At 45.5% G+C, this 24,339-nt stretch overlaps 1 protein-coding gene and 1 long non-coding RNA gene across 3 annotated transcripts in view; one reads left to right on the top strand and one right to left on the bottom strand.

The window, feature by feature from the left end:
• ESRRB (estrogen related receptor beta) overlaps nt 1-24,339 on the top strand; it is a 134,198-nt gene that overhangs the window by 83,874 nt on the left and 25,985 nt on the right. For both annotated transcript variants that reach the window (XM_075030122.1, XM_075030121.1), the window contains exons 2-3: nt 4,794-5,203; nt 16,091-16,207. In XM_075030122.1, coding sequence (XP_074886223.1) covers nt 4,794-5,203; nt 16,091-16,207 — 527 coding nt within the window. The remainder of the gene's footprint in view (nt 1-4,793; nt 5,204-16,090; nt 16,208-24,339) is intronic.
• LOC142032050 (uncharacterized) overlaps nt 23,313-24,339 on the bottom strand; it is a 33,804-nt gene continuing 32,777 nt past the window's right edge. Inside the window, exon 3 of the long non-coding RNA XR_012650722.1 lies at nt 23,313-23,336. This is a non-coding gene — a long non-coding RNA (uncharacterized LOC142032050). The remainder of the gene's footprint in view (nt 23,337-24,339) is intronic.

The raw sequence follows: 24,339 nt of genomic DNA, 5'->3' as shown, positions 1-24,339 counted from the left end.
ATCTGCATCAATTCCAAACTTGTAATCCTTGAAGTTTAAAAGAAAAAAAAAAAAATTGGGGGACAATATTTACTGCCTTCATTTTATAACACTAATCTTTTGTGCCTTTCTGGTCCTGTCCATCTAGCAGTCCTTCCCTCTCTTATTATTGCTGTTGTTCTCAAGAGAGCATTAAACTCATAAGCAGTCCAGCCACTATAGAGAAATAGCAAAAGATGAAAGGCTGGAGAAGAATTGGAGAAACTTGTAACATTAACCCAATATCACTGCCCGAGGGAGATAACACTAATGGATAAAAACCTAAAGCACAATGTTGACTTAGTCTAAACCTGCATATTTACATCCAGAATCACCGAGATAGGAGCATGCTTGTCTGAGGGCAGTTATAGGCACGTAAAGGCTAACAACATTGTTAGTCATAAACAGCAGTGGGTTTATGAAACAGGAGTACAGCAGACAATAACCTTTCTTGATACAATTAGATAATTAGTGGGCAAAAGGAATGCAGTGGATAGACTGTCTCTGGACCATGCATGGGCTTTTGACACAAAGCTGTGCAAGATCTTATTAGCGAAATTAGATCAAATTGGTTTTGATACAAATCCTGTGAAATGAATCGTGGATTAGCTGACAGAGTGTAAACAGAAGGGTTAGAGACATTCTTTATCCTTCTGCAAAGGTGGTGTCCAAAAGGGCAGTGTTTTGGTTTTAAATATTCATTAGTGACCTGGAGGAAAATGTAAAAGGCATAGTTCTCAAATTTACAGTTGACAGAACTGAAAGATACTAGAAAAAAAATGACAGTAGAAAAAAGAAGAGCTAGGCTGAAAAAATGAGCATTATTAACAGGCTTTGGTAAAACAAGTGGCAATTAGCAGTGTGTGGTTTAAAGATGATACTGGATCTACTTTGGAACAAGGAGCATCTCCTAATTTCATGTTGTGCAGAGCACGGTGGCAAAAGCAGCTTATGTTCAGAGAGGTCCCAGGGAGACAGTGACTATCAAATGATGTGAGCTGATGTGCAGCCTGATGTCTGGCAAAGCTACTGCTCAGTTGGTCCATATGTCTGCCCGGCTGTGTGCTTTCCAGAGTGACTGTCCCCTGTAGTGCTGTGGCATTGCACTGTGTGATTCGGGGCACCTTGCTACAAGAGAGACCCAGGCAAGTTGGAACAAATCCAGAGAAGGGCCACAAAGATGCTAAAGGGATTAGAGGGAATGACCTATGATGAGGAAAGGTGAAAAGAACGAAATGTTTAGAACCTCTAAGCCTGTTACATGGACACAGAAATAGTAACGGAGTTTCCTGTGCCAGCACGGAGGAGAGTTGGATCAAGTCTCTCTCCTTTTACATTCCTATTAAGGTAACTAGAGCTGGGCAAAATGGCTGTTCATCACTTTGAACTCTGCAAAAAACATTTAGCTGTTCTTGAAGTTCAAGATGTTGTATTTCATTGCCAGGGGACACCCTTAGTCTGTTTAAAAATCACCATAGGATCTCCATGAGACTTGCAGAAAGTCGCAGCTGGTGAGGCTTAACTCAGTGTGTGCTGCCCAGCAATAGTCAGCTACGCAAGTTGTACCAGAGGCCAGAAAAGAAGAACACAAGCTCTGGAATGGCTGGAGTACCTTAGCTATGATCTTTGATCTGTCTTGGTGTTAAGGACTTTTACCTCTAAAGCATGCGTTCACATCTAACCAGAACTTGCTATGTATTACTATATCCTGGAAGGGAACAGGAGCATCCTCAGCTGTAAGGATGTAGGGGGTTTGTTACTATCCTCGATTCACTATCAGACAATCACTGTTTGCTTGCCTTGGGGAGGAAGGGTCCTTAATTGAGGTTGTGAGTTGAGAAGTGAGTTGGTCTTAGGAGATTGAGCTCCCCTCTTTTTTTTTTTTTCAGTGGAGGGAAATACCTCAGTGGGTCCTGTTGAGGTCCTCTGTGAATTTGGGGCTTTTTAAGAGACAGAAGCTGGGATTTGAACTCTGCTGACTGAATCTGACGGTATAGCTCACCTCCTTGTCATGCCTTTTTCATAGCGTTGTCCTCTGTCTGCCCTTAACATTACAATTCCAACTCCTTTTACTGTGGAGTTTTTCAGTGCAAACAGTGTTTTATGGTGGTTTTGCCTTCCATTTTGACCCTAATCTCATGTTATTGTGCCCAGTGATCTTCAAATTTTTACTACAAATGCAATTCTCAGGTAGGGAAAGGTTCCAGCATCTGGCCAGCACAGCAGCTTTCAGCTTTGCTGTGAGATGCTAAGATCTGGACTCAGCTAGCAAAGCTTCATCTTCCTCCACACAGTCAGCTGGCATTCCACCAGGAGATCTGCAATCTGTCTAGGTGCCCTGCGGGATTAAAGATGAATGCACCTGCAGCATTTATTCCTGTAACTGCTCCATGGCCTCTGATCCAGTGTGACCCTCTGGGCAAAGCATGGGCATTCGTCAACTCATCATGCTGTCTCTGAGAGGGACCAAGCTCTGGATTCCTCTCAAGTAACACCAGGCAAAGCAGCCGAGGAACGTGAGATGCCTGCCCATACTCTCAAGGTCAACAGTCTTGCCAAATAACAAACTTGGCCGATCGATTCCAGAGATAGGAGATGAGGTCAAACATTGAGGATGAAACAGAGAAGGAAAAATTAGGAGATACTTGGGCCAAATGAGATCATAAGGATGCAGGACTGTGAAGTTGCTGCATACAAACATCTACATTCGTATCAACAGACACACAGATATTATATATATATATATATATAAGTGTGCACTCCAGCCTTGCTGTATCACAGAATGTTTTGTCCTGTCCCCTGCTGGGTTTGACCTCTTGGCAGAAGGAGTTGCCACAAATACCAGGTAAATAGGCTGAAACTGAAACAGAAATAGAAATTACCCACATGACCATAGTACGGTAACTTTAAACCAGCAGAGCTTCCAAGAAGAAAAGTCAAGCATCCCCAGTCAGTCAGAATTCTTTGGACATGTCATCAGGAAAATGCACGTATTTAGGTTTTCTTAAAGGCCTTTGACAAATTATCTTGCTGAAGGGAAAATTTAACCTCTCAGGTTAATACTATTATCAATTAAGAAGTGTCTGAGACAAAAAGAAGGGTAGAAATACCCTACCCAGAAAAGAAAGAGAAGTCAATTTTCAGCATGGTAAAGGTTAACATGAATCACCCACAAAGATCAGTGTTGTGGTGTTTGATCCATGTGTTAATGATCTGGGAAGTGGGTGAACAATGAGACTCTGCAGATGACATCAAATTATCAAGAAAGACTGAAGAACTCCAGAGGATCCGAATAAAGCTGGGTGCATGGACAGCACAGTGGTAGATGAAATGCAGTGTTGACTGTTGCAAAACATTGCACACCAGAAGGCATTAATTTGATTTTGTATAGATCTTAATGGATCCTAAAGTAACAGTAGCAACTCAGGAAAAGATCTGAGGATTGCAACAAGTAACTTGCTGATATTCTCTGTTGAAGAAATGGTAACAATTTAGATTTTAATTTAAAGAGGAAAAAAGCAAACAACGTAAGGAGTTATATAATAGATAGGCTGAAAATAACACTGAAAATATGGTAACGTCAGTAGGTAATTGATGGCATGCCTTTGTCTTGACTACTGTCCAGACCTTCAGCTGGAGAAGTGATGGAGCGGTGCCAGTTTCATGCTGCTGAGGAGCTGGATCATTGAACTCTGTTCTGGATTGAACAGAAATAGCCAGGCTAGAGGAAGTTCAGAGATGGATGATGAAGCAGATAAGAGGTCTGCAAAAACTTCGGCGTGAAGAACAATTATATAGATAATGAAGAGCTGAATGAGGAGAACATGGCAAAAGTACATTTCCTGAGAAGGAGAGTCAGGAGACATCCAGGGAGCCTGAAAGGCTGCAAATACAGTATAGGCAAATAAAAGTGGGATTTTTTTGTTTGTTCGTACACCGCACAAGTAATCCCTGGAACTCATGGCTGTAAGATATCATAAAAATTAGCAGTGTTCTAAAAAAAGACTGAACATTTATGTAAGGAGTAAGACTATCTGTGACTAAAATAAATAAGAAGAGCTTGTGATTTTGGTAAAGATGCAGTCCTTTCCATATACTTAAGAGCATAACCCTCTCTCTAAGAAGTGGGAATTTGAGAGCAGTGTCTCCATGCAAAAGCCCTATACTAGTAAATAGAAGAAAGATTAAGATTAAGCTGGAGGAAATACCTGATCAGATGATTTTCCTTCAATTTCTAAGCTCCCCATTTATTAATGATAGTGAAGCAGGGGGTAAGGAATCCAATATGAAAATTAATCAAGACTTCTGTATAACAAATGAAAACCCAATCTGAGCAGGTCCTTTCTGCAGGGTCTGCTAGTGAACTTTTTGCTTAGAGCCAGGGCAGCACATCTTGAACTAACCAAACATCTTTTTCACCTGGCCTGCCACAGACAGGCGCATTTCTTTCTGCTGTCCCAGGGGTAGATTGTGTTTGGGGTAGATTGTGCCTTGTCAGCACTGATGCCCCTTCCCAGCACTGCAGCCTGTGAACCGCCTGAATCATGATCTACATGAATAGCCTTGTCTTTATTCTAATGTGATTTTGTGGGGAGTAGGTGGGCTATTCTTAGTGAGTTCTACTGATACCCCTGAAGGAGAAGGATCTGGGTGGGGGCGAACTGCCTGAGCCAGCTGGAGTCAAACTGAGGTGGGAAAAGCAGAGCTCTCTTTTGACCAACCTGGAGCTGGGTTTGGCCAGGAGGCCACTGAGTGCCTTTGCTCTCTCCCCGCAGGCTGCTCGGCAGAATGGCCACGGAGGAGCGGCACCTCTCCTCCAGCTGTGGGTCCTTCATCAAGACAGAGCCCTCCAGCCCATCTTCTGGCATCGACGCCATCAGCCACCACAGCCCGAGTGGCTCCTCCGACGCTAGCGGTGGCTACGGCATCACCATGGGTGGCCACCCCAATGGCCTAGACTCACCACCCATGTTCAATGGCACAGGGATTGGCGGTGGGTCCTGCCGTAAGCGTTACGACGACTGCGCCAGCGCCATCATGGAGGACTCGCCCACCAAGTGCGAGTACATGCTCAATGCAATCCCCAAGCGGCTGTGCCTGGTGTGCGGGGACATTGCTTCTGGGTACCACTACGGCGTGGCTTCCTGTGAGGCGTGCAAAGCCTTCTTCAAGAGGACTATTCAAGGTATGGTGGGAAGGGAGGGACACTGAGACATTCACTCCATAGCAAAAATGGGAGGTGGCCCCAGACATTGCTGAAACTGCAGTGTTTCCATGTCATATAAAAGGGGGAAAGGGAGGATGAAGGTAATGCACCTAACCCTCCATCCTTTTGTATGCTTCCTCTCTCCTCCTGCTCAGCTCTGGTCCTTCCAAATCAACCTGGACATGAAGTTAGGCTTTGTGGTGGTAGGAACATTTGCCACGTTCCTAGCCTGGCTGGCTACCAGATCTGGCTGTCTGGCCTAGTGGATCTTCCTCCCGTTGCAGGTGGCACTGGTACCCTGATAATGTGGCTGCTAGTGGAGTGAGGCCTGGAAAGGAAATGCTTTGCACTCTAAAGGTGTTTTTAAGGCTCATTTGAAGAGTGGATGCCCCTGCCTAGAGATGGCATCTCTTTAGAGATGTCTGCACCTTGAGGTGAAAACTCCAGCATTACAGGCATAGAGAGGTTCTCACTCTGTCCTGCCAGTCTTAATTTGTGGCAGTGGACTCCATACAGAGCTCACCACAAGGCTGAACAGGGCACTTGGATGACAGTCAATCCTGTGTTCATCCTTTTCCAGTTCCACCAACCCCTTTCATTCAGATGCAACTTCTTTGAAGATAAAAACTTTAGGCACTGAAGGAGATAGAGATACCCAGTTTTTCTCAGTCTTACTAAGGATGAGAAGTTCCTCAGGTGATTTTGAAAACCTCATTGTACGTATGTGTAGATGAATTGCAGTGCATTGCTCCTGCATGTACAGTTCACATATAAGGTGTATGGCTGTGTCCTGACTGCCCAAGGTATGCCGCAGGTGTGCACACACGCAGGTACAATTGTATAGCCAAAAGTGGGAGTGCATCCAGGCAAGCTCCAATATCCATGGATGCTTGGGTGTACTTACATAAGCAGGCCCCGTGTGAGCAAACATGCCTGGACGTACAGATGCTCCCTTTATTTCTCACACTCTCTGACTGGAAAAAGGACAGGATCATTCACCTTCCAGTAGAAAGTGTATTGAGTTTACCCGATCATGGCGGGTTGACTAGAGACAGATGTCCAGTGAGCAAGCAGCTCTGTGTGTACTTGGCTGTTGGCTGGGGTCAATCCACTACACCAACACTTCCTTATCTCCTGTGAAATGAAAGAAATGCACATGTGGGGAGAGCACTTATTTTATTTTTGTTCATTGAATGGGCCTGATTACACTCTGTCACTGGGAATGTCCAACTCTGGAGTGGACAGAGCAGTACAGGGTGCAGTTCAGCCGAGGTCTCTGCAGAATTCACTATTTCTAGCTTAATTTCTTAGATTCCACATGTATCTCCTTACTATTATCTAGCTGTGGAAATAACCACTTTTTATTGCCCCACTGACTCTTCCTCTTTTATTATGCTGTGTGGAAAGCATGGCCATCTCTAGGGCATTGGCCTCTTCCCTGGCAGTGTTTCTGTGATTTGTCATTGCTGAATCTCCTGTGATTGAATGTGAACTTTTACTTGCACTTCTGACTGTCAGCACTGGCTCTGTCCCTCCTCCAGCACTTGGACCCATTCCCAGTGTTTCTTTTTGGCACATTCAGGTGCTAAAGGAGGGACAGGGTAGTACTCTGAAGCAAAGCCCTAGGGGCTTCTTATATAGGAAGAGCCTGAAAAACTAACCCCTCATAGGAGCAATACTGGGGCACCTCTGTGGCAGAGCAGGAGAGGCCTAACCTGGAGAGAGAGAAAAAGACCTAGGAATTTTTGAAGACTTTTCAGAGAAAATCAAAAGAAAATGATGTAGGGCGACAGTACCTGAAGTCTGTATCAGCCTGGGTGATATGTCAGCTGACTTAATCCCAAGAAGGGAGAGTGCTTCTCTCCAACCCCCTCTCCCCAGCACAGCCATATTCTCCCTGTGGTTCCCTAACTGATTGCCTGTTAATGTGTAACAGATGGGGAAAAGGAGTAAGTGGAGATTTCTCTCACCCTGTCATGAGCTTGGGCTAGCGACTGAGGTACCAAAATGCTTTTCTTCTGAGTGGGAGAGTCGAGCATGCTGTGCCCGAGGGTGAGCAATTTCAGCTATGGAGCTGAAGTCTGAGCCCAGGGGAGTGGGCAGCAAATAGGGCTGCACTGTTTGGCTGAGTCAAGAAAATGCACTGTTCCCAGGGCTCTGCTGCAGTGCATGCAATATTCAAGCACAGCCCTGGGTATGCAGGGGAAAAGGGTTTAAGGACCACACAGAAGAGATGGCAAGTGGCAAAAGCATTTCCAAAAGGTGTTCGTCCTGCAACTCTATTAAGTTTAGTAGATGCGTTAAGCATCTAACTGAAGAAGTGGGAAAATCTTCATCCAGGCTGCCTAATATTGATGTAGGGTATGCAGAAAGCATGCAAATGTGTATGTTATACAGTTGCATTCCCTGCTAGTATCAAAAGACTTGCCATGATTCTGGTATCTGGGAATGGCATTGACTCAATGGTTTGAGTACAGAGATGGAGCTACGACCCCAGGATTTCCCAGGTGCTCAGGAGATGCAGTAGGTAAATTCATCATCAGGCTTTTGTGGTCTTGGACCAGCCACTTCACTTCTGTGTGCTTGAGCATTGAAAGATGAAAAACTAATGACTATTATGAGAGTACTTAATCTGTTGGCCCTACATTTGGTAACTTTATTAAGTAACAGGTGTGCATGCTGCTATAAAATGGGTCTAAATCTGTCCTGGATGATTAGACTACTATGTAAATACCCCTGATCATGAAGCAGAGCTTCACGCTAAGTCCGTGTCCCCCCCCCCCCAACCCTCCCAACGACTCCCCTCCCTTTCTACAAATGACCCCAGTTTGCCTATTGTTTTTTTTTAGCTGCATTAACTCATGTAAAACCTGCATGTCTTGAGGCAAGAGGATCCTGGAATAGCCTGCTGCTACAGCAGTGGGAAGAATGAACATCCAAGCTGCAGACCTTTTTTGAGCCTGACAGCTCTGCAACTCACTTTGCCCCTTAGACAGGCGAGGCCAGGCTGTCCTGGACAGCACAAGGGCTGTTGCTTTTCAAGTGATGCAGAGAAGATAGGCTGAAAGCCAGCATGGACATGGCTGGTTATCTCTGAAGTCACTACTACTGCTATGTGGGAGTTTTCCATCAGTAGGATTTTTCCAAAGAAAAGCAGAATTTTTACAAAGTCAGATTTCCCCAAAGAAAATGTTGATGATAAGATAAAAAAAGGTCAGGAAAATCCAAACTGTCGATTCACTTCAAGCCGAATTGGAGTGTTTGGTCTTGCTGAACTAAGCCAGGATCACACAACACATCCTAACCTATCCCACAGGTTATGGGTGCGTCACACCTATGACCTCTTTCATGTTGTGTTACATGGCCCAAGAGAAGGGTCAAGGCCTGGAAACCTGTGTGTCATTTCCACTTTGCAGCACTGGCAATGCTTGAGATGGAAAGGCGAAAACCTGAGACGAGATGACAGCACGTGCCACTGGGCTGCAGGCCTTTCTCTCTGAACATGTTATTTTGAACCGCAGGGCTGGACTTCCCATGCTTTGAGGCAGAGTCAGAAATTCTGAACTGACTTGATGCATTTTCCATCAGCTAGGCTTGTCTGACAAAACTTTAATCCTGTTTCTCTACAACTGTATTGCTTTGTGGGAACTGTGCTTTGGGTCCCCATTATATTCTAGTGTCCATCTGTATTTACCTCCATGACGCAAGTGTCCTCCATAAAAACATGTGCCATGGGCATCACCTGACTTTGTGAATATTGTGGAAGGTGCAACCTAGCGAAGACAGGAGAGAATCTGAGTTTTGAGCATGTTGAAGTGTGCTGCTGTTGGTGCTTAAGAGAGGTCTGGTTTGAAACCCAGAAATTTGTATTAGTTGAACTTAATGGAACAGGTCCGTTACATGAAAGACAATGCATTTTAGATGTTTCTGAATTAAAATTTTTTGAATTTCTATTGCATGGAAATCCTAACTAATCCTTTCATACAAATTTAGGGCAAAGGCAAATGCTGGATTTCTTATGGGATACAAATTCTTAATCTAACTCTACTCTTTTCCTTCTTTTAATAGTTTGCTCAGTAGATAGAGTGTTACATATCAATCAAATATATTGTCATTATCTTTTGTTCATCAGTCGTTACAATTGGTAACAGTTTTGCCTATTCTGAATATTAACCAGTAACAGTACTATGTAACCATATGAGTCCTTTATTATTCAACATATTCATGACTGTGACTACCCTTCATCTATTTTTCATCTTCAAATGGTGAAAATTAAGGCTATTTCTAAAATAACCCATTAATATAAAATAAAAGCTTAAAGCTCAGCAAAATAAATCTGAATTAAGATTTCTCTCTCTGATCTTTGTGAATCATCTCATTGTGTGCTTGGAACTCATACCCATAAGGTAATACACACTTGCAAGTAGTGATATTGGGGAGAACTGGTTATTGGAGAGTCAGAGAGGAGAGATACATTTACCATCATCTTCTGAATACGCAGGTTGTGTATCAGGCAAAGTGTCTGCATCTGTGGATTCCCTGCTTGAGTCTTGCAAGCTTCAAACTCAGTGCATGTAGCAACACAACTGCTGTGCTGGGATGCCCTTACACCAAGAAGGGGCTTAAAATGTGGATAATGCAGCTTAGAAGACTTGTAGGGATTTATAACAGACTTGTAACAATATCTGTAGTCTTCTAGGGCTTCCTGGTTGTCGTTATGGTGGTTAGAGTGGGAAGGGAGGAGCAGTTGAGAGAGTTTGCTCATTTTCCTGAGCAGAAGAGCATTACCATCCACAGGATCAGCAAAGGGCCTGTGAGATGCAGAAGGGAGGTTTTGTGTCCCTACAGTAGCAGCCACGGCAGCCAGGCACTGTCCTATCCTGTTGTCTTTCTCAGAAACGTGCCTGCTACTTTTCAGGTGGGATTTCACAGCCAAAAACCAGGAGATGTTCTGAGTTTTCCAAAAACTTTTGAAGCTTAACCAGGGTAAGTGCAGTATTCCCCAGATCTAGTGCCGGAGTGCTGCTTACTATTCACAGCTCTAGCACTTGGATTCAGAAAACCATCTCCAGTGCACTCAACTCTATTAGTCTTGTGTTTTCTTTTTGCCTCAGTGCACCTATACAGAGAACTCTGTGCAGGATCTTTTCTGTAGAACTTCAGTGAAGTATTTCTGTGTCAGAAACCCTACAAACAAACTTGCTGCCAGTAGGGAGCTCCGGGGCCCATCTCCTGCTCCTCGTGCAAGCAGAAGGCTGATTTGAGTGAGGTTGTGCAAAATGTCCAGTTCCTCTTTCGTGAAGCAAGGAGCCAGGTGTGCCACCCTGAGGAGGAAAAAGTGCTGGTGTTACACCTATAGCTACCCCCTTTTCCTCTCGTAGCATCAAGAGTCCTGAAGCCTTGGTCCTCACATTTCTGTTTTTATTTGTGTATAAGCTGCATGAAGTAAAATTTTGTTAATCTAAGTGTTAGGGCTTATCTCACCTGCTTTTCCAAATGTCCTGCAAGTGATAAACACATGTACTAGGGTGGGGAGTTTTTTGGTTTTGCTTTTGTTGGGGTTTTTTTTTTGTGGGTTTTTTGTGCTGTTTGTTTGGGTTTGGTTGGGTTTTTTTTCTTTCAAAAAATAGGAGCCTCTATCGATGCTTGTATATACTCAGGCACCTAGATGAGGGACATGTCCCTGGAAGCATAGGACAGCCATGCTGAAAATCAGGTCACTTATTCAAGTGCCTAAATACAGATTTACAGGTTCAATATTTGAATCCCTTTCTTTGAAAACTGTGGCTTAAAAAATAACCCCTTTTACCTCACACAGATCATTGGAGAGATTTTCCACTGATTTTTACAAAGTACCTCTCCTCACACCAGGACTCAGGCTATGATGCCTCAGTTAGAAGGGCTTATTTAGGTGGAAGGTAATAGAGAATTCACTCCATACATATTATCAGTATTCCCCATCCTGGTGCAGGAGGTCAGACTAGTGCCTGCTGAGGGCAGAGGAACTGCTGGTCTGGCACTGTACTCACCAAGGACCTTTTTACAGTTTTCAGGTCCCTTTTCACTGAGACACCCAAATGATCTCTTTACCTTTGGAATCGGAGATAAAAAGGATTCAGGACAAAAGCTTGTGGGTCCTGAAATGAAAGTGTCGTCAGAGCTAGTGACTTATTGAAATGTTGGGTTGCTTTCTTCTGCAGACTGTCCCAGTCATGCAGAATAGCTGTGCCATGGAGGCATTATACTGACTGCCTGATGGGACCTTCCTAAGGCTACAGTATTTTGCAAGCAGTTCTTGTAAAACAAACAAACAAACAAAAAAACCCCCAACCAACCAAAAGAAAAAAACAACTGTGAGGGCGGTGTAACAATTGTTACAAAAATTGGGATAGAAGGAAACAAATGCATGAGCTGAGCTGCCTATGAGATGGATTTCCCTGGGAATTCCTATTCTCAGCCCTCTGGCTCCTGGAGGCTGGCAGAGAGTGGCACCACACCATTGGTCACAACTGCAGCATGATGTGTCAAATCACTAGAGTGAAAGACATGACTTGAATTAATGGAATTTGGAGCTTAATAGCAGATATGTCTGAATCTGGGTTTTTCCCTGAAATTCAGGAGAAGCTGCAGTCATCTGGCCCTCTTGAGTCACCCAAAGAAAGAGTTAAGAGGTCTGTGTGCAGCAGTGCAGAGCAGGACAGAGTATGGAAGGAAGGGAGAGGAGAGGGAAAGAATGGTGAAAAGCAGTGAAGAAAAAAACAGAAAAAGAGGGAAGATGAGGGGTTTTCTTCAGAAAACAGAAGCTGAAAATGTTTTAGCTTTAAGACTTTCTTGGCTACTTCTATCTAATCTTTCCTGAGTTTCCTCATAGAAAGTCTTTATAGAAAGGCAGGATCAGTACGCAGGGAGCAGCTTATGCTCTCAGTGCCATACTAATTCTGAGCTTAACTCCCCTGAGGAGCCCTGTCCATACTGAAGCAGGAGCTGGGTGGGACTTTACTGTGCTCCCCAAGCTCAGGGAGGCATTCTCCTCTTCCCAGTCCCTCCCCTTCCAGCAAGGTAAGGTGACTATGGGGTCTCTTCAGTGACCAAGCTCTCGTGCAATTTTCAGGTGCTCCTATTGTGTGTGCACTGGAAAGTCTGTTCCAAACTGTTTAACAGTCAAAGGTCTAATTTTACAGAAAATAGGGTAATTTTGCAGTTCTCCAGCATAGAAACCATGATCTATCACTTTAATAGTCCTTGGCTGTTTCTTAGCATCTCTCATCTAAAGGCTTTAAAGTACAGTTAAACCTTAATGAATCAAGACTTACGATCTCCCCAGAAGGTAGGTTTGGCACTCGTTTCATTTTGCAGATGAGCAAACTAGGACACAGAGAGGAAGTGATTTGCCCTCCAAGGCGACATATGAAGGCTTAGAACAAATCCAAACTCTGATCTGGTCACCCACCAGTTGATTTTTTTGAAGCCATTTTTTAGGTAAATCTTGTCCCGTGGTATTGGTGAGGTCCTAGCAGTTTTTTCAGATCAAATGTAAATATTGTCAAGGAAATCTCTTTTAATAAGCAACAGTTCAAAGCAAGGCCTTGCCTATTAGATTATCCCATTTTCTGCCCTTTCGGGTCGCACAATCTACAGTTCATGACACACTGAAACTTGACTCAAATTTTATACTTGCATGCAGACTTGTCCATGTGCACCTTTGTGTGCTGACGCTCTTCTGCAGGGCCTTGCAGCACCCCCAGCTGCTGTAGTGAAGGGGAAACTCTCTCTGAACCTCCTGCGCCAGCAGCCAGGCTGGTGGTGTGACCGCCAGCCGCTGGGAGGCTGCTGGAATTCCGATGAGTTAATCTCATCACTTTATCACAGGGCACTTACAGAAATTACAGGGAGTTGTGAGCAGCTCACTGTGCTGGCAGCCAGCCCCAGGACCCATAAAAGAAATTGAGACACACACACACAAAAAAAAAAAAGTCAGAGAACTTTGTTAAAGTTTTGGAGATGATAGTTTTTCTTGGATGACTTCTGCCTGGGTAATGCTGATTGTGCCTTCCCTGGTGATGTCCCTGTTTCTTGCAATAATGGCTGGTATTGCCCCCAGCTGTAGCTCTCAATCCCTGAAGTGCAGAGCATGTTTTGGGGCCTGATATAAAACTCCATTTACTTTGGCAGTGTTGTCTTGTGCGAAGAGGGTACAGTGAGCCTCCCCTCTAGCATTTGTGCCTGTAGGGAGGGCTGTAAGACACAGCTGCTTGTCCTTTCTTCCTTTAGACTGGGCACAGTGTTTGGAAAGGGCACATGAGCCTGTGTTCAATGTGAAGGCAATAAGCATGCTGAACAGGATGTCCCACCAGGGCTGGGTGTATTTTTTCACCTGTGCTTACCAGCAAACAACATGACTGCTGCACTACTTGGTGGCCACTGCTTTGCTGCCCAGGAAGGGGAGTCCCAGTGCCCACCTTCCTCTGGCTCTGCTCCTTTAACAGGCTTGATCCCAGTACAGAAGTGCCTTTGAGAACTGCTTTTTCAAGCTGTACATACAGTGTGTATATGGTAACCAGTACCTACATCTACTCTGACACTATCAGATTTAGTTGTGATGTAGGTTTTGTAAACCATTTCCAGTACTTTGCTTGTCAAGGGGTCCATGGGCTGGAGGCATGGAGAAGCTGGGGGATCTGCTTGACACAATGTAGAGGCACCTTGAGCTGTCAGATGAGGGCTGTCACTGCCTCCTGCTGCTATTAAGGGCTCAGTGCCCTTGGTGTAGTGTCTCTGTGTTAGGGGGCAAATTTTTGGCCTTGGGACCACAAAACATGAAATCTTACATCTCTCCAGAATTCTGGTCCTGGCTTTGGTGAGAAAGGTGGGCACTGAAACTAAGGCAAAACCTTCCAAAGTGAGACCGTGTTTGAGTTTTATTCCAGGTTTGTTCCTGCTCTGTTCCTTCCTGTGTGGGGCACAGCAAGTATCTGATCATGAGGTCAGGGCCTCTGTACTCATGGGTCTGTAATGTGCTGGAGCTCTGTGTCTAGAGCAGAAGTTTTTTTATTACCTTGAGATCAAGACTGAATCTCAATTTCCAGCTCTCCGAGAATGTTGCTACATTGCTGGCTATTGAAATTCAGGTGCTGCACAATGACGAAATACAGTCTGGATGGAAGCAACTTGTGCAGCACACTCTGCTCCTGCAGACAAACTGCATTTTGGGGGCAGATGAGCAATGGTGAGGAATGGAGTGGCTGGGCTAGAGCTTAGGGGCAAGTTGCAAGTCTTGTTACAAAACAAGAGGTAAGAGGTAGAAGGTTTATAATTAGCAGGCAGATCACCTTTAGGCTTTGGAGGTTGTGTGCTCCTGGGGTTTCACCCAGCATGGACCAAGCATGGTGAGATATATCAAATGGTGCTTTCTTCCTTTTGAATCTGTGCTCCATCTTTCCACTCAGATTCCCAATGGGCTTTCCAACTGCTTGGTTAGCCCCAAGGTCTAATTACCACCCCCAGAGACTGGTATGTATCAGATTGTTTGTCTTTAGGGGAAGGAAGGGTCTTGCACAAGAACATAGAAATCCATTACAGAAGCAGGAACAAAAATCAAGTTCTGTCCCAGTGCTACTAAACTGTAAACTCCGCTTCTAATCTGATGGTATGGAAAGGCCATACTGTGTGTTCTCTCGGCTCTTGCCTATGCTTCTCCCTACAGCTCTGACTGAACTCTTGAATCTCAATTTCCTGCTCTAAACCACCAAACCAACTTTTCCATTCTTCTGAACCGACTGTAGAGCCTAGAAATCCTTTTTGGAGCTGCCTGATTTACCCAGTAGCTAGACTGCCTCAAATGTATTGTCATTGTCCATGCATCACTGTCAAGCTTAGACTTCCAGTCCTGCTCCATGGCAAACATTGAATAACCCTCCTCAGAAACATCATCTCCAAAATATATGGCAGGATGGAGACAGCCATTTCTGTTTGTTGTCTTCTAGGACTAACTAATTGTTGCATTACACTGTCATCCAGCATTCCACTTACCTCCTCATATCAGACCCTCATATCCATGTTTCAGTTACATTCTTGGCTTATGATAAAATACAGTGTGACCAGAAATAAATTTGGGATGCTTCTTGCCCTGCTTTGTCTCAGAGGCAGTGTTGTGAGGTGATCATAAATGAAAAGGAATGAGGAAAGAAATGCTGATGCTCTGTGCAGAGGGATGAGAGGCAGGTACACAATGACTAATGAAGTAAAACTGGAAGGATTTGCATAGAGAGACTGTGTTCGTTTTACAGGACATCTTATCCATCTTTCTCAATCCAGACCTACTGCTTCGGCGCTACCTGTAGTATGCCAGCTGGCAGGAGGAAGCAAAGGAGTCAATGCCATCTCTGAGCTCCCTGGTCCCCTAAGCAAGGCAAGAAAGGGCAGGTGACATCCATCTCACAGACATGGAGCAAGACTGGCAGCAAAGAGAATGCTGCTAACATCTGAACTGCTCCCACTCTCAGCCCTGAGCTTCAGGGAACGGGCCGGGTTATAAGGGATGCAGCACAAGGGATGATGATGTGCCTGGAGGACACATTGTGCCCGAAAGCCCAGCATTGCAGTCATGTCCTTTAATGGACAGGTTTCTCCTAATACGTAGAGCAGCATTGCTTTTTTCTGAAATGTGTTCTAATAAGTAGCGCTGGGCTCTCTTAAGAGCCATCATGAGCTGGCTGTGGTCTCAGAGTCTGTGTGTGTGCAAAGGAGTGAGCAAATATACAGCATATGCAGACTGGTGGTGGTGGGAATATCTGGGCACTACAGCCTGTCCCTGGGTCAGTGGGGGGAACGTGGTTCCTGGGTGACCATCTCTGTGTTTGATTGCAGGGAATATTGAATACAGCTGCCCGGCCACCAATGAATGTGAGATCACGAAACGGAGGCGCAAGTCCTGTCAGGCCTGTCGCTTCATGAAATGCCTCAAAGTGGGGATGCTAAAAGAAGGTAAGACAGAGTCAGACTGAGAATTGTTCTCTGTCCCAACAGCACCTGGGACTCCAGGCCTTGCAGGATCTCCTAGGCTAACTACACACTTGCCCTCTCTGACTTTCCAAAGGTATCTTTTTACAGGTTTTGTAAAACAGTCAGGATGGGCAAATCCAGTGACAAATAGGGCAGTCCAGAGAGGCGAGCGGTTCTAGTCAGCACCCTCATACCCTCATGCTAGAATATTACTTCTAGCACTTGCAAATCTGACAAATAACTGGAAACTAGCTGTACCAGACTGTTTCCTTTCCCAAAGGAACCCCAGGCTAGAGGGTGTTGCTGTTCTTGCCCCCCAGGTCATTTTGCAGTGTTGGGGAGGACAGGCTCTTGTGTGGTCATGACTGGGTTGGCTAGGCTTCATAAGGGAAGGATGGAGTTAATGCAGAGCTATGGCACAGTGTGCAAAGGAAGTTGGCCATATTAGCACTCAGGAGACTTTCTGAAAATGGTGGGTAGCACAGGTTTGTCTGGGAGCTGTGGGTCCCCTGGCCTGCATGCTCAACCTGCATTGTGCTCAGCCTATTGATCTGTTCAGCGCTCTCTGAGCAGTGTTCAGCTTCTCTCCTGTGCTGCTTTTCCTTCCCCCACCCCCATCTCCAATCCTTGTCCATTCAAGGTGAACCACAGGGAATTCAGTGGCAATTAAACACATTCTTATGGATTGACTTTAAAGCTTTGTTTCCCTTGGGTCCCTCTGGGAGAGGCAGTGAGGGGAAGAGGGGGAAGGAAGGAGAAGCGTTGCGTGTAACCCTCTGCATTGCTGTACCTGACAGAGCGTGGTCCCCTCAATTTAACCACAAGGAACAGCAGCTGGCTGTGGTCTGCACAAGTCCTGTATGCTGGAGCCAAGATGCTGGGAGGCAGCTTGCTTCCAGGTCATACTGTCAGAGCAACTGGTGATGAATTGTGCAATGTCACTTGAGCGTGTATTGCTTTGCACTAGGGCTCTCTCATTTCTTGAGAAACAAGTTGATGGCAGACAGTGTTGTTAAGAATGTAGATTAGATGTTAAACCCTGTTCTGTTCCTTGATGGATGTGTAGTTTCTGTGGTTAAATATCTTCCTGCTAGAGCACACCAGTTACCAAGGGGAGGAGATGCAGACTTGTGTAGTCTGGCCCTCCCTGACCCAGGTGTAGAGATGGTAGAGTCAGAGAATCTTAATCCACTGCTGGGAGGGAGGCACCTACTTTTGGAGTTAGAGAGGGACCACTGGAAACTTGCTTATCTGCATGTGGTAGTTTGGGGAGGGGATACATCCTTTTACCCGCGTGCCAATCCACACAAGTGACACTGGCTTTAGTGGGAGCACAGATTGGTAATGCACTCTAGCCTGCTCATATGAATCCCATAAAACAACCTTAAAAGCCTGATGTGGCTCCAGTCACTCTGCAGAGCAGCAGCATGGGTCCGGGTTTGCTGGCTGCCTGAATCTGTGCTGCCCTGCGTCCAAGCAGTTGAGCTTCTCGGAGCTGGCAGCCAGGGAAGCAGAGTCACAGGAGCTGGCGCTGGTGTGTCTGACTGTGTGGCCAGGACATTCTCTGCTTCCAGTTCTGGGATTTTGATGCAGTCTAGAGCAGGGTCCTGTGAAGAGTTTTGTGGCTTAGACTCCAAGTTGTGTGAAAACAGTTAACTCCTTCCAGACCAGAGTTAGGCTGGCAAGCAATGTAAGTTCACTCACACGATGCTGTGCCTGAACTCCTGAGCCCTGTGGGATACTACTCATGGCAAACTGAAATTTGACTCTAAGGCTGCTTTTGCGCTGAAGTGTATTTAGTTATTCATATAGGGATTGATTTGGCATCATTAAAGCCACTGGGGAAGGGTGGTTTGCTATTGATATTAGTGTATCTGTGATCCTGCCCATAATATTTAGAGCTGTGGAATATACAGTGTAAAGATTTATTGATAGTAATGGGATGCAAGAACACATGACAATATCAAGAAAAGCAGAGGAGACTACACTAGCAATCTGCAGATAGGACTCCTGTGTTCTAACACAGAGTGGTCAAGTGATGTTGGGCAGGCATCTTTTTTTCTCTTTATTTTGCTCAATTTCCAGAGCTGAGAAATAAGGGTCATACTGCTTTGCTTTGCAAAAGGATTGTGAGGACTGATTAGTTAACTTTATGTGAAGCCTGGTGAAAGCACAAACTATTAGTATACAGAATTCAATCAATACACATCTTTAAAAGCTAAATCCAAAAAGGGACAAAAATGGTTTTACAGTCTTTGGTCTCCACAGAGCCAGGAGTTTCTGGAAAGAACAAATCCATAATTGTTTGACTTGCTCAAAAATGCAGAATCGACAAGGGATTTTGGATTAGAAAAGGTTCATTGGTCTTTTCCATCTCTGATCTGTCATCCTATTAGCTCATCCATCCCTTTTCTCTGCCAGGGCAGGAGTGTTCCCAGCTGTACGTTTCTAGTAGTTTAACTGTTTTTAAAAATCCTTGATGTCTTGGTTTCCCCAGAGGGCCTACTCTTCAGTCTCCAAGGACTCATTAGGATAAGATGTGTCTTGATACTTGAGCTACGATTTTTTTCCTTTCAGTAGTTCCCCCTCCTACTTTACCTCAGTATACCTCTCTCTTCTTGCTGGGGTTCATCCATGGCAGAAGGTTGCAAAGCCAGGTTCTTTCTCCTGCTTGATCACCAGGAGTTTGAAGAAGAATTGTCTTGTGATTAAAGGCAAGATCGAGAAGACAGTTCTTCTCTTGACAGGTTTCTCCTTGATGTCCTTGGCACTGCGCTGGTAACTTAGTAGGAATATTTCTGAGTGAAGAAACTGTCCTTCCTCTGAAGAACAGTATGATATTCCATTAGTGACTAATTAAGGGGTTCATGATTTCTTTTTTTTCTTTTCATTTTCCTGGTTATTGTTGACATACATGATGTACATACCACCTCCTGCCTTCTGGACATGTGGCTTGAGCCTCTTCTTCAGGCAGAGGACACCGGTATTCAAAGATGGCAAAAACAGCTAACCATGACTTCAAGCTTCTGCCTTACTCTTGAAATGCTCAGCTTGATGCTGCAGGAGAGACTTAAGCCTTCCCCTTGGGGAGTGCATATGAGGGTCACCAGGCATCTTCTCTCCTCCCTACATGGGCTGCAGCTAGGCGAACAGCTGTGCATGTAGCCCTTTAAGGTCTGGGGAGACTGCCCTAACACAGAAGTGCAGGTTATTCAGGCAATGCTGAGTGAATGAGGATCAGGGCAGGAAGAGAGCCAGTGGAGCAATCAATAGGTGTCTCAAATATCCAGGCCACTTTCTTTAAGAGAGTTCTGATCAATGCATTGCAACGAGGGAACTGCACGGACACCAGAGCTTTGCTGTCTCAGGTTCTCCTGGCGTGACGCTGCAGGGCAGGCGAGACTTGCTGGGGAAAGTGGCAGGCAGAAAGCTCTGCCCACGGAGCCCAACTGGCTCAGATGTCTGAAGTGTTGGCCTGTCTGGCTGCCTGTCTCTCACTTTCCCCTTCCATCTGGAGTGTGCCCCCAGAGAGCATTAATTAGCCCCTTACTAGCAGGCTCAGATAGGAAGCTGCTGAATCTGGAGTCCAGGATTCCAGCAGACTCCAGTCCCAGCGCCCCTGTGGAGAGGCACCATCCCCAGAAAACTTGCGCTCTGCTGCTCTTGGCCTTGCTGAAGCACCAGCCTGTAGGCAGCAGGAGATGGAGCATCTTCACAGCTTCTTCCAGAAGTGCATACCCCCTGCTCTGCAAAAATCAGGGAAACCTGGGCAACGTGTGATACTGCTGACCCCAAATGGAGAACATGATATCTACATACATGCCTAGCCAGTGGGGATGACCAGTGAAGGAAAACGTGCCCTGAAACTTGCAGAGGAGAAGCATTGCTCAGAGCTGGGCATCCCTGTCTTTCGCCACCCCGTTGCCTCTCTGCTCCCAGCACTGTCTGTCTTGTGCCCACAATGACCAAAGTGTAGCTCTTCAATTCTGGGCTCTACAAAGTAGATCTAGATCTCTCTGACTCTCTAGCATGATGGATGGAGAAATTTCAGCCGTTTGGCAGGTCTCTTTTAAAACCTCAATATACCTTGTCAGTTTTGGGGAGAATATACCCTTGCCATTCACGCTCTAGCCACCCATGGCCTTTCTGTTCTACAGCAATTTGTTTGTCTTCAAGAGGTAGATGTAATTTCAGATGACACATGGCTTGTGTAAGTGGGCTCAGAGGTTTGATTTTGGGCATTGGGTGGTTAAACATGACCTCACAGCGTTGCCCTCCACACCTCTGCTGCCTCTCTGAATTCACAATCCTGTGTGTCACCTTGCAGAATGGCACTGTGATGAGGACAGTGATGTCCATCCTTCTCTGTGCGTCAGTGTGGTGAGTTGACCTTGGCTGGCCATCAAGTGCCCACCAAGTTGCTCTCTCACTCCCCCTCCTCAGGAGGACAGGGAGAGAAAATATGATGAAAAAGCTTGCGGGTCAAGATAACAACAGGGAGATCACTCAGCAATTACTGTCAAGGGCAGAACTTGACTTGGGGAAAATGAGTTTAACTTATTGCAAGTTAATAAGAGAGTAGGATATTGAGAAATAAAAACAAAAGTAAAACCACCTTCCTCCCACTTCTGCTTCTTCCCAGACTCAACTCAGTCATGACATTCACCTCCTCCCCCCTGAGCAGTGTAGGCAGATAAGGACTGGGAGTTTGTGGTTGGTTCATAACACTTTGTCTCTGCTGCTCTTTCCTCCTCATTCTGTTCTCCTGCTCCAGCATGAGGTCCCTCCCATGGGATACAGTCCTTCATGAACTTCTCCAATGTGAGTCCTTCCCATAGCCTGTAGTTCTTCAAGAATAGCTCCAGCATGGTTCCTTTCTACAGGTGTCATGGTTTAGGTTTAACCCCAGCCAGCAACTAAGCATCACGCAGCTGCTCACTCACTCATGCACCCTGCAGTGGCATGGTGGAGAGAATCAGGAAAAAAGTAAAACTTGTGGGCTGAAATAAAGACAGTTTAATAGGACAAAAAGGAATAAAATAATAATAACAATAATAATAATTAAAAAATGACAATAATAATAATAAAAGAATTGGAATATACAAAACAAGTGATGCACAATGGAATTGCTCACCACTCGCCAACCGACGCCCAGTTAGTTCCTGAGCAGCGATCTGCCCCCCACCCCAGCCAACTCCCCACAGTTTATATAGTAGGCATGACGTCCCATGGTATGGAATACCCCTTTGGCCAGTTTGGGTCAGCTGCCCTGGCTGTGTCCCCTTCCAATTTGTGCCCCTCCAGCCTTCTTGCTGGCTGTGCATGAGAAGCTGAAAAATACTTGACTCAGTATAAACACTACTTAGCAACAACAAAAAACATCAGTGTGTTATCAACATTATTCTCATACTAAATCCAAAACTTAACACTATACCAGCTACTAGAAAGAAAATTAACTCCATCCCAGCTGAAACCAGGACAAAACGGTACAGTCCTTCAGGAACAAACTGCTCCAGTGTGGGTCCCCCACAGGCCACAGTTCCTGCCAGAAAACCTGCTGCTGCATGGACTCCTCTCCCCAGGCCACAGCTCCTACCAGGAGCTTGCTCTGGCATGGACTTTCCACAAGCTGCAGATTACTTCAGGGCATGTCCACCTGCTCCTGTGTGGGGTCCTCCATGGGCTGCAGGGTGGATATCTGCACTACTGTGGTCTTCCATGGGCTGCAGGGGGACAACTTGCTTCACCATGGTCTTCACCACAGGCTGCAGGGGAATCTCTGCTCCGGTGCCTGGAGCACCTCCTCCCCTTCCTTCTTCTGTGACCTCAGTATCTGCAGGGCTGTTTCTCTTGCATTTTCTCACTCCTCTTTCACAGCTGCTGCACAGTGTTTTTTACCCTTTCTTGAATATGTTATCAGAGAGGCATCACCAGCATCACTGATGGGCTTAGCTTTGGCCAGCGGTGGGTCCATTTTGGAGCCATCTGGAGCTGGCTCTGTTTGACATGGGGGCAGTGTATGGTGTCTTCTCACAGAAGCCATCCCTGCAGCTCTCCACTACAAAAACCTTGTCACGTAAACCCAGGACAGTCAGTTCATGAAAGGGAGATGTTCTGAGATCATGGGAAGAGGGATGGAGATAACAGGTGAGGTACAATGGAACATCAAGGCCTCTTATTACAGAGCTCGTCTTTGGGTGGAAATGACAGACAGGCAAGCGGAGGAGAGTCAATACTGGACATACCAAACTATACCACATCAAACGGAGCAGACTGGCTTTTGTCTGGGCATTTGGTCCTTTACTGTTGTGGAAGCCCTGCAGAATTTTTTCTTCAATGGATTCCCACTTGTATTGTTTCTAAAGCTGTGTTGTTCCCTGTTCTGTGCTGGCACATCTGCAGAGACCCAGATGGAGCACAGACAGTTCTGAAAAGGAAGTAAAGCTGGATCACTAATGCTTTAATGAAATGCACTCATGTGTCACATCAGAGAGTGACAAACCAAATAGCAAAGAAAATAACTGCCTAAAAAAATCCCATCTAGGCATTGAGAAGTCACCCATTATTCCACCAGTCTTTGAGTCTTGTTTTCCTTCTTAATAGGAATAATGTGTATTATGTTGCTGAAGATTGGTTGTCTCCTGCTCCTTGCCAGTGCTGAGACTTGTCTCCTTAGAGTCCTGCTCATGACTGAGGCCTAAGTGCAACTTTCTGAGATGTGTGCGTGGCTTCTGCCCAGTTTCTTGCAGACGTCGCTGGTTGGCTGCCAAGAAAGAGGGCAAAGACTGAAAGGGCCCTGGGGATGTGTCCTGTGGTAGACCAGGTATACCTTATTTCAGAAAGTAGAAGGTATTTCTGGAGTCCCCCAGATCTACATACATTTATTCTGATAAAAGCAGGAGTGGGAATTCCCACGATAGGAAACCTGCCCTGTACGAGGTGCTTTGCCCCACTCTGAATGTCTCTGAAGGCAAGTTGTCCTCTGGCCTAGCCTCCTGGCTCTCGGAAGTCACCCAGCAGCTATTTCTTGTGTGGTGAAGGTGAAGTCTACAAATGCAAGGAAGGAAGGCAGAGGAAGGTAGTCTTGATCTGGATGCAGAAAAGGGAGGCTCTTTAACAGCAAGAGAGAGGTTAGGCAATTATCCAAGAAAGGCATATGATTTATTTTATCTACATGACTCCATCTTTTCCCATAAGTGTATTTGCTGTGGTGTAGTAATCCCAGGTACAACCATTCCTTTCCTAGGCTTTGCTCCTAATGCATTTCCATAAGAAATGCTAGAGAACATGTTAAAATTCAACAGGACACCCAAATTCTTTGTTACAAATCCCCTAAGCTCTTGGACTCCTATCTGTCTAATTTCTGATGTAGTAATTGCCGGAAGGTGTGGATACTGACACTGCAGGGCTAGGTGGTGAAATATGAATGAGAAGTGAACAGAGGAGAGCCACAAAGTTTCTTCAGCTCATCTTCCTCTTAATTGTTCCCCTTTCCCTCCTGTCCCCAGTGTCTTTGGGAATACCCTGCCTCCCAGGAATTTGCAACAACCTGATAACCCTTGTGCTGCCTAAGTGCCTGCATCTCTGTGAGTGGTGGATGTGGTCCCCGCTTCAGAGATGGTGAGCCTGTAATCTCCAGATTTCAGAAGTGGCTGTCTCTTAAATCCATGTTCCTCCTGTTCAAGACCCTGGCTGATTAGGAAGCCCTGTAGCCAGTAGAACTTTCCTAGTGTTTACTCCTAACTCTGCTGTTTCCCTTACCAGCTGCAGCCAGTGGCTGATGTCGTAAATGTTTCCCAATGGGCTTCCCTGGGCAGGCCTGGCTCTGTGATGTTATAAATTGAGTACAGTCATCTAGTATCTAAACAAGGGATTCCAAGCACTGGCAATCTCAAACTACTTCCGCTTAGTAACTTTGCCTTCATCCTTCACTAAAATTCAAATAACTGAATCAACAGCAGAGCTCCTTTTCAGCAACATAACCAAATGGGGGGTGTTTCATTTCTGTTTCCAAGTGAAAGAATCTTTCAATGGAGCAAAGTGTTTCCAGCAACCTCTCCCTCCTGCTCCCATCTCTGCTTCCAGACCATGTGTTCTCAAGAAGATATTTGATT

The sequence above is a fragment of the Buteo buteo genome, chromosome 6 (assembly GCF_964188355.1).
Source record: "Buteo buteo chromosome 6, bButBut1.hap1.1, whole genome shotgun sequence".
NCBI classification, from domain to species: domain Eukaryota; kingdom Metazoa; phylum Chordata; class Aves; order Accipitriformes; family Accipitridae; genus Buteo; species Buteo buteo.
The sequence above is the reverse complement of the archived record's forward strand: the minus strand, read 5'-3'. Positions and strand labels throughout refer to the sequence as shown.